This window comes from Malaclemys terrapin, chromosome 3, assembly GCF_027887155.1.
Source record: "Malaclemys terrapin pileata isolate rMalTer1 chromosome 3, rMalTer1.hap1, whole genome shotgun sequence".
NCBI lineage: Eukaryota > Metazoa > Chordata > Testudines > Emydidae > Malaclemys > Malaclemys terrapin.
In genome coordinates this window covers 81,138,179-81,152,349 of record NC_071507.1, presented here as the reverse complement: position 1 = coordinate 81,152,349, position 14,171 = coordinate 81,138,179, and the positions used below count along the sequence as shown (strand labels likewise).

The 14,171-nt window shown below is 42.2% G+C and overlaps 1 protein-coding gene across 3 annotated transcripts in view; it reads left to right on the top strand.

Annotated features, from left to right (window-relative positions):
- Window positions 1-14,171, top strand: part of TTC13 (tetratricopeptide repeat domain 13) — a 73,031-nt gene that overhangs the window by 2,467 nt on the left and 56,393 nt on the right. For all 3 annotated transcript variants that reach the window (XM_054022617.1, XM_054022615.1, XM_054022616.1), the window contains exon 2: window positions 2,286-2,380. In XM_054022617.1, coding sequence (XP_053878592.1) covers window positions 2,286-2,380 — 95 coding nt within the window. The remainder of the gene's footprint in view (window positions 1-2,285; window positions 2,381-14,171) is intronic.

The following is a 14,171-nucleotide window of genomic DNA, read 5'->3' as shown; positions in this document are numbered from 1 at the left end:
CTTAGTCAGGGACCACGTCCCCATTTTGCTAGGTGCTGTAAAAACACAATACAAAATTGGTCCCCACTTCAAGGAGTATAAAACACAAAATTCTTAGCACTGTTTGTTTGTTCCATGTAGCTTGCAGGCAAAGCAAGTCTGGTACTTTTATATGTTTACAGGTTGCATCCTAATAAATATAACATAGCTTATCCATTCCAGTGACCTGCTGTTTCTTATGTTCATAATGAAATAGGTACTTGTATGACAGGCTGAGTTAGGATTCTCCAATGGAGAGATGGTTGAAAGATGTAAATTTCGATGTACTGGTTGGGATACAGCTTGTAGCAATATCTGTGCTAGTTTTAAAACCAGTGGCACACCAATCCATTCTCAGCTGTTTACAAATCTTTCAGTTCTGGTTAAATGAATCAATAATTGGAAAAACTCTCCTTTTGGCTAAGAGGATTTGGTTTTCTCAAACTTCCCTACTGCTGTCATGCTCAGTCAGTTCCTGTCTATATTGTAGATCCAGTATGGCTTCTCCTTTGGTTGGATTCTCTACTTTGTGGTTCATAAAGTTGTCTTCTGCGTAACCTAGGAAACAATTTGATGCAAGTTTGACAGTATTTATTAACCTAAAGATTTATGGGTAGTGAAATCCCTCCATAAATAGATTTAATCTTAAGAGTTTTGAGAATCTTGTAAATTGGTCCAGGATATCTTTTTAAATGTCCTCTCTATCCTGTGATTTGTAACAGATAGTCCACTCTAATTTTTTCCTTGTATCCTTACGCAAAGAACTTAATCATTAAACACCTAGTAGTTGAATTGTAGCTCATTGGCATAGTAAATACTTCTGATGTAATGGCACGGCACTCCACCCCTTCACCTTGATTCTTTATGCAGATTAGGCACATTGCAGGAATTACTGGATGAAAATTTATATCCTGCATTAGGCAGAAGGTCACACTAGGTGATCATTGTAGTCCCTTCTGGTCTTAAAATCTGTGAATCTTGGGCTCCTCAAACAGTATAATTCCTGTTATGAGAATCCTCCCCCCAAGTTTCGTTTATGGTTCATTTAGAACTATAACTTCATTTTCTACTTGCAGTGACTAATTTTTAGTTGCTGTTCCAACTTGTATTTTATAAATAGACTGTGTTGCTTTTTGTTCTGTTGATCTCTCTCTCTCTGAATTACCTGGTTATACCATTTTTGTTTGGGTTTTATAATCAGGACACACAAGTAAGATGTATCCTACAATAGTAAAGAGGAGGAGCAACAGCTTAACAAAATTGAAACAAGAAGGCTCTTACAGAGTTTTTTGCCTTTCCACTGATAAATGTTTGTTAAAACTTTGCTATTTGCAGTAGATAAGTAAATGGTTAATATTGTTTCTTGCACATGTGGTAGAAGTCTTTTGCCTTCTTCAATATTTCAAACTGGTGAAGATTATTTTTATTTTAGTTTCTTGTATCTGTCAGTCCAGTTAACTGTAGTCATTAAACTCTGTAATGCCTCAGATTCTATTTTGATTTCTACAATTACGCAATGTATTATTTTTTTTCTTCCCTTTGCTCTCCCCCACTTCCCCACCCCATTTACATACTCTTTCTGGGTGTATTCCATATTTGGATTTTTATTCATGTTAAACTTTCTATAGTGCCTTTCACTGTAATATCTTAACTGCTACTTTTTCATGTGTTTGTGTCCCATCCCTTATTTTTACCATTCTTTCTACTCTTGTCTCCTTAATCTTTCTCATCTATCCCTTTCCAGTCTTTACCCCACTGTTTGCTGGCCAGCATACCAGACACCTTTCCTCCATCTGAAGGCTGGACATAGACCCATCCAGTGATTCTCCCTAGGACCTGAATGTGCTGGCTCAAAGAATGAGGGACCAAATAGTCTCAAACTGACATGCACTGCTTTTCCCAATCACTTTCACACTTCTTCCTCCTCACATTCCCCCCCCCTCCTCCTCATCTCCTGGTTTTCTCCCCATCCAGCTTCTCTGTGCTACTACTCTTGCACACAAATTTTGGTCTGCTCCATAGGCAGAAATAGTATAACAAGGTTCATGTCAGCTACTGCACTTCTTGCCATCACTCCTGGAACAAACATGATGTATGGAACATATGAACAATCCTACTCTATGGGACTGCTCTGTAGTGGAATTTTTAAAAGGTGGGGTTGGCATGAGGAAACATGTCATTTGCATTATCTGATACGTTTATACTCTGTTTAAGTATAACAGTTCAAGTAGACTATCCAGAGATAATTCAAATTTTTGTTTTTGCAGATTCACCACTTTTGCACTTCCATGAATCAGACTGTGAACTAAGAGGGTCTTCATCCTGTGAATCTCTGCTTTCTCTCAATACTGAAAAAATTCTGGTATGCTGTATACTGTTTTATTATGTACAATAAGAATGCTAATTGGTTGTAGATGTGAGAGAAATGGGTTTGTGTATCAATTTACTAGATGTCGGAATTATTATTAATATTATAAATTATTAATATTATGGGAGAGACCATAAGACACTAATTTTACCAAAAATTCATGTTTTTAAGTCCAAAGGCCAAATGGCATTTTCTAGCATTGTTCTGAACATGCCTAACAGTTTAAAAATAAGCAGTCAGTTCACCCAATACAGTAACAAAGTATTCATAAGCATATGATCAGTATACTTACTAAATAGACTTGACCAAGGGAAAACCATCTCATTGTGGTGTGCTCCAACATGATCAAATAGGGTCTAACAAAGAAACCTTAGATTCATAATGTGATGTGTCATTCCATATTCTTTATGAAAATATGCTTATCATATGAATATGACATAACTGAGATATACTTTATGCCAGATGGCTCATGTGAGATATCATTGGAAAGGTTATGATTTACTGAATGCGATTATCCAATTTGTATGCCTGTATCATTTCTGTATCTGAAGTTAGGAATATTGACTATGTATCTGTATTCCTACTATGCTACTTTGGGTGACGCCCACTGCTAATACTTCAGGTGTAACAATGGAAACGACAAACGGGGCGGATGGCCCATCAGCAAGGACAATGAGCTGTGAAAAGCCTGGCCTTCCTGTGGATGCTCCATACTGCCACTGATTCATGGAGGCTGTGATACTACAGAGTCAGGTGGTCTTGTCACTTGATACTACGCTTGATCTTAGCTCATAGAGCCGAGATACTAAACATTACCTGGGATTTATGGTAACTTTCCACTGTAAGGGAAGAAGGCGGGGGTCAAGTTTGGGAAACAAAGGATTCCTGCCTTATGTAAATCCTATGTAAGGGTGGGGAGTAAGGCAGACAGGACTCCTCTCCCTGGCCTGTCTGCCCAAGAAGAAAGACTGCAAAAGGGAAAGCAAGATGGGGAGTCCAGACTGAGACTGGGGTCCAGTCTAAAAAGGAATATAACTGGAACTCTGAACCACAGAAACTTTGCAAACTGCCTGCAACAATATCTAGGCTGAGAAATACTATCTGTAACCAATTCCTTTACTGAAATTAGCTTAGTTTGCATGTTTGGTTTTATTTACTTAGTAATTTGCTTGTTTCCCCTTCTACCACTTAAAATCCTGCCTTTTATAGTTAATACAATTTATTTTGTTTATTATTAAACCTAGTTTCTGCAATTTCTAACTGGGGTGGGGAGAAGTGTGCATACTTCTCTCCACATTGCGGGTGTGGGGGGCAGCAATTTCATAATATCTCTCTGGGTCCGCACTCCAAGGAAGGTGGACATCTGAGTGCTGGAGCAAGTCTCTTAAGCTGAATCTTCCCAGAGCCGATCTGCAGCTGGGTGTAGCCCTGCCTGTGTGTGTGTTAGAGGAGGTTTTGAGAGCCTGGCTCAGCAAGACAGGTTAAAGGGGACCCATGCTGGCAGAACAGGTAGACTCAGTGGTATCTCAGCACATCAGGTGGCTTCCCAAGGGGTCCAACCCGTCACACATAACTCTTTTTATACCCCTTAACAAACAAATGATGTCATTGTTTTTGAGAGGAAGTCAATAATTGGCAATTTGAGACAATTCACCCTTCATTCCAGTCTTACTCCAAATAAGATTTTCTTCCCAAGGCCTTTCCTCTCCTCCTCCTTGCTGACCAACATTTTTTCCATTGCAGCTGGGTCCACATATGCTTTACTTTTAAGAAAAAAGAACAAGGAGTACTTGTGGCACCTTAGAGACTAACAAGAAAGCTTATGCTCAAATAAATTTGTTAGTCTCTAAGGTGCCACAAGTACTCCTCGTTCTTTTTGCGGATACAGACTAACACGACTGCTACTCTGAAACCTTCACTTTTAAGATAACACTGGTATGTAGGGTGGGAAAGTTTATGTTGGCTCCTTTTAAGACAGATTCCTTTTGTCTTATTTAAAACCATGTGAAGTCACACCTGTTGGTCAGAGGCCTTCTTTTTAGAAACTTCCCTGTATCATATTAGATATTCTTTGAACCAGACATCCTCCCTATCTCATTCCTTCTGGCCTTATAACTCATTATTTTCAAGGCCTTCCTTCTACTTGCTAGTCAGGGCCTGTCTTTATAACACATATATTTTCTTAACCAAACTTAAGCTAATTTTAAATTCTTTAATTTCATATTCATCCTGCACTACAAATTTAGTTCAATTTGGCTATGTAGAGGGAATTTGTACAAATTATTTGCTGCTATGGCCACCTGCTCTTGGATCAATACACTACACAAGAAAAGTGCTCATGAAAGATAGTAGATTGACATCTTTGGATACTTAGGACTTCTACCCATGGAACTAATGCTACAACCAGGCCCGTGCACACAGCTTACTTGCACTCTGTTAGTATGTCTCAACTCCTTTCAAGAAATGCTGCCTCTGGAAGTGATAGATTAGTGCACGGGCTTCATAATGAATCTTCTACTTCTGAGACTGCGGGTATGTCAACACTACGGGATTAATCCGAATTTACAGAATTTGAATTTTGGAAACAGATTGTATAAAGTCAAATGTATGCGGCCACACTAAGCACATTAATTCGGTGGTGTGCGTCCATGTATCTGGGCTAGCGTCGATTTCCGGAGCATTGCACTGTGGGTAGTTATCCCATAGCAATCCCATAGTTCCCGCAGTCTCCCCCGCCCATTGGAATTCTGGGTTGAGATCCCAGTGCCTGATAGGGCAAAAAACATTGTCGCAGGTGGTTCTGGCTACAGCATCACCCCTCCCTCCATGAAAGCAACGGCAGACAACCATTTCGCGCCTTTTTTCCTGGGTGAACACTGCAGACTCCATACTACGGCAAGCATGGAGCCCGCTCAGCTCAAGACAGCAGTCATGAACATTGTAAACACCTCGCGTGTTCTCGTGCAGTTTATGCTGAACCAGGACCAGAAAAACAAGGAGAGGAGGAGGCGGCGACAGCAGCGCAGAGACAAGAGTGATGAGGACATGGACACAGAATTCTCTCAAACCGCAGGCCCCCGGTGCTTTGGAGATCATGTTGTTAATGGGGCAGGTTCTATCCGTGGAACGCCGATTCTGGGCCTGGGAAACAAGCACAGACTGGTGGGACCGCATAGTGTTGCAGGTGTGGGACGATTCCCAGTGGCTGCAAAACTTTCGCATGCGTAAGGGCACTTTCATGGAACTTTGTGACTTGCTTTCCCCTGCCCTGAAGTGCCAGAATACCAAGATGAGAGCAGCCCTCACAGTTGAGAAGCGAGTGGCGATAGCCCTGTGGAAGCTTGCAACGCCAGACAGCTACCGGTCAGTCGGGAATCAATTTGGAGTGGGCAAATCTACTGTGGGGGCTGCTGTGATGCAAGTAGCCAAAGCAATCACTGAGCTGCTGCTACGAAAGGTAGTGACTCTGGGAAATGTGCAGGTCATAGTGGATGGCTTTACTGCAATGGGATTCCCTAACTGTGGTGGGGCGATAGATGGAACCCATATCCCTATCTTGGCACCGGAGCACCAGGGTACCCAGTACATAAAGCGCAAGGGGTACTTTTCAATGGTGCTGCAAGCACTTGTGGATCACAAGGGACGTTTCACCAACATCAACGTGGGCTGGCCGGGAAGGGTTCATGATGCTCGCGTCTTCAGGAACACTAATCTGTTTAAACGGCTGCAGCAAGGGACTTACTTCCCGGACCAGAAAATAACCGTTGGGGATGTTGAAATGCCAATAGTTATTCTTGGGGACCCAGCCTACCCTTTAATGCCATGACTCATGAAGCCATACACAGGCAGCCTGGACAGGAGTCAGGAGCTGTTCAACTACAGGCTGAGCAAGTGCAGAATGGTGGTAGAATGTGCATTTGGCCGTTTAAAAGGTCGCTGGCGATCATTACTGACTCAGTCAGACCTTAGCCAAACCAGTATCCCCATTGTTATTGCTGCTTGCTGTGTGCTCCACAATCTCTGTGAAAGTAAGGGGGAGACCTTTATGGCGGGGTGGGAGGCTGAGGCAAATCGCCTGGCTGCTGATTACGCGCAGCCAGACACCAGGGCGATTAGAAGAGCACACTAGGAAGCGCTGCGCATCAGAGAAGCTTTGAAAACCAGTTTCAGTACTGGCCAGGCTATAGTGTGAAATTTCTGTTTGTTTCTCCTTCATGAAAACCCACCCCCTTTATTTACTCATTCTCTGTAAGGAACCCACCCTCCCCCTTCCCCCAGCTTGCTTTCAAAGGAAATAAAGTCACTATCGTTTAAAAATCATTTATTCTTTATTAATTGATTATAAAAAGAGGGAGAGAACCCGGGTGGGGTTTGGGAGGAGGATCGGTGGGAAGGAAAAGGCCACTAAAAAAGGTTAAAAAAAAATGACAGCCTTTTGCTTGGGCTGTCCACTGGGGTGGAATGGGAGGGTGTACAGAGCATTCCTCCCCCCCCCACCCGCGTTCTTACACGTCTGGGTGAGGAGGCTATGGAACATGGGGAGGGGGTTATACATGGGCTGTAGCAGCACTCTGTTATCCTGCTGCCGTTCCTGAAGCTCCACCAGACGCCGGAGCATGTCTGTTTGCTCACGCAGCAGCCCCAGCGTTGCCTCCTGCCTCCTCTGATCTTCCTGACGCCACCTCTCATCTCGAGCGTCTCTCCTGTCCTCACGTTGGTCCCTCCTGTCCTCACGTTCACTGGCATCTTTCCTATACTTTGAAACTATGTCCTTCCACTCATTCAGATGAGCTCTTTCACTGCGGGTGGATTCCATGATTTCCGCGAACATCTCATCTCGCGTATTCTTTTTCCGACGCCTTATCTGAGATAGCCTTTGGGACGGAGGAGGGAGGCTTGAAAAATTTGCAGCTGCTGGAGAGAGGGGAAAAAAGGAGAGAATTTTTTAAAAAGATGCATTTTACAGAACAATGCTTATACTCTTTCATGGTGACCAACACTATTCACATTACATAGCACATGTGATTTCTGTGCAAGGTCGCATTTTGCCTCTTAATATTGAGTGCCTGTGGCTTTGGTGCTAGAGATCACAGACGCAGGTCCGGGCAACAGAATTCGGCTTGCATGTGGCCATGGTAAGCCATTGTCTTTCGGCTTCTGTGCCCTCCTTTCCCACATACCAAGCAAAGCCCGTTGAGTGCTGCGGTTTTCCTGTTAACCTTCAGTAGCAGAAAACAAACTAACCGCCCTCCCACCCCTATCCAATTCTCTGGATGATCGCTTTATCCCTCCCCCCACCGCGTGGCTGGTATCAGGGAAGATCCCTGCTAGCCAAACGTGAAAAGCTCAGGGCCAATTCCTCCCCTCCCCCCCCCCCCCCCCCCCCCCCCCCCCCCCCCCCGTGCGCTTGGCTAACTGCAGGGAAGGATTTCTTTTCAGCCACAGGCAAACAGCCCAGTAGGAATGGCCACCTCTGTCCCCTTAATTAAATTCCCGTATTTCAACCAGGTTACCATGAGCGATATCACTCTCCTGAGGATTACACAGCAAGATAAAGAACAGATGTTGCTTGAATGCCAGCAAACACCGGGACCATACGCTGCCAGGCTTTGTCATGCAATGATACCAGATTACTTGCTACTAGCATGGCGCGGTCAAGTGTCCTACCATGGAGGACGGAATAAGGCTGCACTGCCCAGAAACCTTGTGGCAAGGCTTTTGGAGTACCTCCAGGAGAGCTTCATGGAGATGTCCCTGGAGGATTTCCGCTCCATCCCCAGACACGTTAACAGACTTTTCCAGTAACTGTACTGGCTGCGAATGCATCCCAAGTCCTCAGGGCAAAGTAATCATTAAAAAAACGCTTGCTTTTAAAACAAGTTTTATATTTTAAAAGGTAAACTCAGCTGAGGTCCCTTCCATGGGGTCATGGTCTTGGATACTGGGTTGGGAGGGTACTTCAGTCAGGCTGAGAAAAAGATCCTGGCTGTTGGGGAGAATGGAGTGCTGTGTGCTCTCCGCAAGCTCATGCTCATCCTCCTCCTCCTCTTCCCCGTCCGCAGAATCCTCAGGTGTAGCTGATGAGATTACCCCGCCTCGGAATCCACGGTCAGAGGTGGGGTGGTGGTGGCGGCTCCCCCTAGAACTGCATGCAGCTCGGCGTAGAAGCGGCATGTCCGCGGCTCTGACCAGGCGCGACCGTTTGCCTCCTTTGTTTTTTGATAGGCTTGTCTGAGCTCCTTGACTTTCACATGGCACTGATCTGAGTCCCTATTGTGGCCTCTCTCTATCATGCCCTTGGAGATTTTTTCAAAAGTTTTGGCATTTCGTCTTTTTGAACGAAGTTCTGCTAGCACTGAATCCTCTCCCCATATAGCGATCAGATCCCGTACCTCCCGTATGGGTCCATGCTGGTGCTCTTTTTCGATTATCGGCCTGCATGGTTATCTGTGCTGATGAGCTCTCTGTGGTCACTTGTGCTCTCCACGCTGGGCAAACAGGAAATAAAATTCAAATGTTCGCGGGGCTTTTCCTGTCTACCTGGCCAGTGCATCCGAGTTCAGATTGCTGTCCAGAGCGGTCACAATGGTGCACTGTGGGATAGCTCCCGGAGGCCAATACCATCGAATTGCGGCTACACTAACCCTAATTCAAAATGACAATATCGATTTTGGCGTTACTCCGCTCGTCGGGGTGGAGTACAGAAATCGATTTTAAGAGCCCTTTATTTCGAAATAAATGGCTTCGTTGTGTGGCCAGGTGCAGGGTTAATTCGATTTAACGCTGCTAAATCCGAATTAAAGTCATAGTGTAGACCAGGCCTGCCAAAGGTGCCAGGACCTGGTCTGACACCACAAGAGCATTTAATGTAGGACTCTATCAGTAACTAATTTAAGTTACTACAGAATGGCCACTATGAACTGGTGATGTAAAAGGAAGAAGTTTTGTATCCCATTATCTGTCTCCTAATCAATTCAGTCACTCTGCATCACATTTTGTCATGATCTACTATCATTGCATAGAGAATTCTGAAGGGACAGCTTCAAGATAAAAAAAAAAAAATCATAGTGTTTTATAACAATAATGCTGGCTACCCAACTTATTTTATTAAAGATCACAGTAGGTTTACAGGATATATGATCTCAGTGCTGTATAATGGTCACTGACTTTGTGGAATCTCTTATTTCTTTAGTATGTCAGCGAGAGAGAGATTCATGGTGTGTGTGTTTGCAGGGGAAACTGTTTTAAAAAATAATTGGTCATAGCCTGTGTAAACATGCACTCTGAGAAGACTATCCCAGTTGGAAGCAATCACTGTTGGGGTAATTTAAAAACAAAAAAAGCTTAACTCTCCTATGACAGGTTTCAGAATAGTCTCTAAGGTGCTACAAGTGCTCCTGTTCTTTTAACTCTCCTATGTAGTGCAAATCGGCCATTGCAGTTCTCAGTCTTAATTTTTTGTTCTGTCACCACAGCAGTTATTTATTTGGCCAAATCTCCTGATTGACCTAGTGATTCCAGGGTGTTCACTCCATACTAATGAAATATACTTGCATGTCTATAACTTTCCCTGTAGTTCAAGACCATAATCTTTCTGAAATATAGAACAAAAAAATATTGAAGAAATCAGTGCTGTTCTTACAGTTACTTTCCAGGGAACTGGATGGATGAATTGGATAAAGCACCTTATTTCCATATCCCAAGCAAATAAAAACAAGCTAATGATGGAATTCATCAATAATATTTGAGATTATTGATATGAGAGACCACCAAGTACTAATTTAATCATAAATTCCTTTAAGGCCAAAGGCCAAATGGGATTTTATACAATTGCTCTAAACATGTTTTACAGCCTAAAAAATAAGCAATCATTACACCTAATATTGTAACAAAATATTCATAAGATGTGATTAGTATATGTACAAACAGGCTAGACCTAGGGAAAACCAAATTTAAAATAACTCTTAATTCTTTAATTTCATACTTACTCTACAGCTAATCTCTCTAATCCTGGACCCTGTTAATTTAAATTGCCCAGGAAAATTAAAGTGGAAACACCATTCTGTTATCACAGCTGGGAATTTTTTTCTGACTTCAATGATACAAACTCTATATCCCAGCTCGTTGGTGTCACCACCAGCTCCTGTGATTTGCCCCTATATCAAGTCATGCAAGTTCCTTTTTGATTGAAATTTATTTTCCACTTGAAATCTTGAGCAGAATGCTAGTTCCAAAAACATTTCATGTCAGATGTATATCTGGTACCTAGACATATGGTGAAAGGTGCATTAGAAATATGTGCAGTACGGAGGAAGCAGGTCATGATTATTCATATCTTAATTTTAATAACAGATTTTAAAAGATTAATCTACAGATGTGAACTACAAGATCTTGTATGATGGATTTTCTATAAACAAAACCTTTTAGTTCATTCACTAATACCTTGTAACTACCATTGACACTCTAGCCTTGCAAAGTATTCTTTTGTAAATGTACCTTTAAACATAGCAGTGAAATCCAAAAATGATTACCATCCGTTTGGATTTCTAACTGTATCAGGGTGTTTAGTGTAACTCTAATTTCCTAGTTCAGACAACAATTGAAATATTATTACACTTGATCCTGTTGTTCATTCCAATCTTGTATAACAAAGAAACCATGCCTATCCTATCATAATTGAGGCATCAGATTCCAGAAACTGAAACAATAATACGGAGACTGTATGAGAATTATAACCTTTTCAATAAGAAATGCCAGTCTCATGGATAGGGAAATCATAATTAAGATTTATTGCATATAATAAAGAAACTGATATTCCTGTCAATAAAACCCCAATTAAATATCGGTCACTATTGATTTGCTTTTCCCTGAAGATTTTTTTTTTACCAAAGATAACTGGTATGTATTGGCATTTGAAGAATGCTAACAGTTTCTGGAAAAGGTTTTTCTTCCAGCCAGAACTATGGCTCTAGCATGTATTGGGCAGTGGCTCTCTTGTGCAGTTTAGGCAATGTTTGTTCTAGGGTGTGGATCATTCCATTAGTAAGGCTAAGATTTAGTCACAGGTATTTTTAGTAAAGGTCATGGACCGGTTACAGGCAATAAACAAACATTCACGGCCTGTGACCTGTCCATGATTTTTACTATATAAATACCCCCGACTAAAACTTAGCAGCTCCTGGAGCCCTGGACACTGCTGCTCTGGGGCCCCAGGACCCTGCTGCTGTGGGGCCCCAGCCACCCCTGTTCCGAGGCCCTGGGGACCACAGCCTGGGTGCTGCTCGGGTGCTTCCACCGGGCCAGCCGCCCGAGCAGCGACCGCAGGACCGCTGCTCGAACCCTCCTCAGGGCTGCTCCTGGAACCGCTGCTCAGGTGCTCCCTGGGGCCAGCCACCCCAAGCTGCCTGAGCAGTGGTCGGTGCAGCTGGCAGGACCGCTGCTCGGGAGCTCCCCAGAGCCAGCTGCCCTGGGACTGCCGGCTGGCTCCGGGATCAGCCGCACTGGCCCTTGCAGCTGCAAAAGTCACAGAGGTCGCGGAAAGTCACGGAATCCGTGACTTCCGCGACCTGCATGACAGAATTGCAGCCTTATCCATTAGTGCCCATTACTCAGATGCACTATGGAGTGAAACTTTTTAATGTAACAATTCTATGCTTGTTTGAAGGGGACAAGAACAAGGCTGAAGCCTTTTGCTGGGGAGGAAAAAACAGGAATGAAGTTGAAGACATGGGTGGGAGAGGGACATCTAAAGCAGAAGAAGAAAACTGAAGACCTGTCTCTCGCTTGCTTCTTGACATAACTCACTTTTGGAAAGCCTTTATCCAATGAGCTGTTATATTTAAATTCTTGAGTGCATGCAGTTTGATACTTCCCTTAGAATAATTTAGATGAGCAGTAATCTAAATTTGGGTAGCATTGACTTCAGTAGCAAAAATCTTTCACCCAACTTTGGTTAAATTCATCATTATTTTTTTTTTAGTTGTAAGTTTTTTAAAATTTATCAATGTAAATGTGGTTACAAATAAATAAAACATTAATCTTGTGGTAATGCCCAAAGGCCCCAGTCAGGATCAGACCCCATTGTGCTAGGTGCTGTACAAGCATGCAGGACAGACCAAAAAAGTCAGACTGACTGATCAAGAGCTTCAGGATTGTGTTCCCTCTGTGCAATGGGATTTGCTTTTGGTACTAAAAATGCTGTCCACGTTTCTTTGATTCTTTTAGAATTAATATGCCTTAAATTTCTCTCAGCCAAAGATTTAGCTGCATTGACTTCAACAAGAAAAATTGGAGACAGTAGTACAAAGTCTTTTGGATTGGTTGTTCAGCTACTTCTGGCTACAATTTTGCTCCTATAGTCCATTTCAATGCCTTCAGTTGTTTTGTGTGGTGTTTGCTGCACTGTATACTTACGTTGTGGCAAAACATGGCTGACTTAGCCTTGAAGTTCTGGCAACTGGCATAATGTGAGCATATCTTGATGCTGGCAAGAGTTGGGACTCCTTGATGTATACGGTTTTTGTGGGCAGAGAGGCAAAAACTTTTATAATAGACATTTAAAGATAGCAAGTAGAGAGTTGGTAACTTTGGAGATCCATCCTTTTTGTTTATTTGGTAGCAATTGTCTAGTTATTTTTGTAAATGCAATCAGTTATTACATGATAATGGACATAATCCATCTCAAAATAAAGGATTCTGATATATCTGCAGCAAGATCCTACTCTGGGTCCATGGTGCAATAGTTCAGTCAGCAGTGTTCTGTCATTTACCATTTCTGTTTTCAAGGTTGCCAGACATGACCCATTGACTAGACATGTGTTGCTCTGAATGGTGTGCGAGGGATATAATATGTACAACTCCTAAATAATGAGGTAGCTGACATATTAATGAAGTGATCTAATAACTTCTGTGATCTACATTTGGGGGGAAAAAAACATGGGACCAGATTCACAGCTGATGTAAATTGACTTAGCTTATTGACACTCAGTTATGCCAGTTTACTCCGGCAAGGATCTGGTACAAGATCTTTAGATCATTTGGAGCCCTCTTTCTTCTCTACAGCTTTGACAAAAAAGGAACTAAACCACTTAAAAATGTACTTGAATTAAATTAGTAAAGATTACTAGCCCAAACATCACATCCTCCATTTAAACTTGATCCATAAGAGGTATGTTTGCATCACAGTTTGAGAAAAGCATCTTTGTGGCCCTAAACTGCAATGGGAGTTCTAGGCAAGACTCAAGGAATCAGTGGGCGTTCTCTGTATGAATCAAAGGGGTTTATACTTGTTTGGACATCTCCATGTGCACTTCATTTTATATTATCCTGTTCTGCAGATACGTTTTCTGGAAAGAGATTTTTCCAGGCAAGTCAGCTTTTGTGGTCCCTACTTTCTCTATAATTCCAATATATATGTTTTAATTGTAAAGGCATGTAGTAGTGAAGAGATTAACAATTCCAGATTTAAAAAAAATTATTGGGTCTATTTTCTTATGTATTTGTTTTATAGTCCTCACTCTCTCTTCTCACTGGACAAAGGGTAAAACTTTCCTCCCACTATGTAATACATTGCTTAGGGACATTTCCATAATTCAAGTTAAAATGGGATGTATACTATAGTAAGGATATTGTTTTATATTTTTTGGTTGTCCTAGGTGTATATACTTTCATCTGGTATGTTAAGTTGGCTGTAGTATCAGAGGATAGCAGTCACATCTGAAAAGCAATTTATCCCCTCACAAAAGGTTAGGAATAAATTTTAGTGCCTTTCTTCAGTTTTGTTATA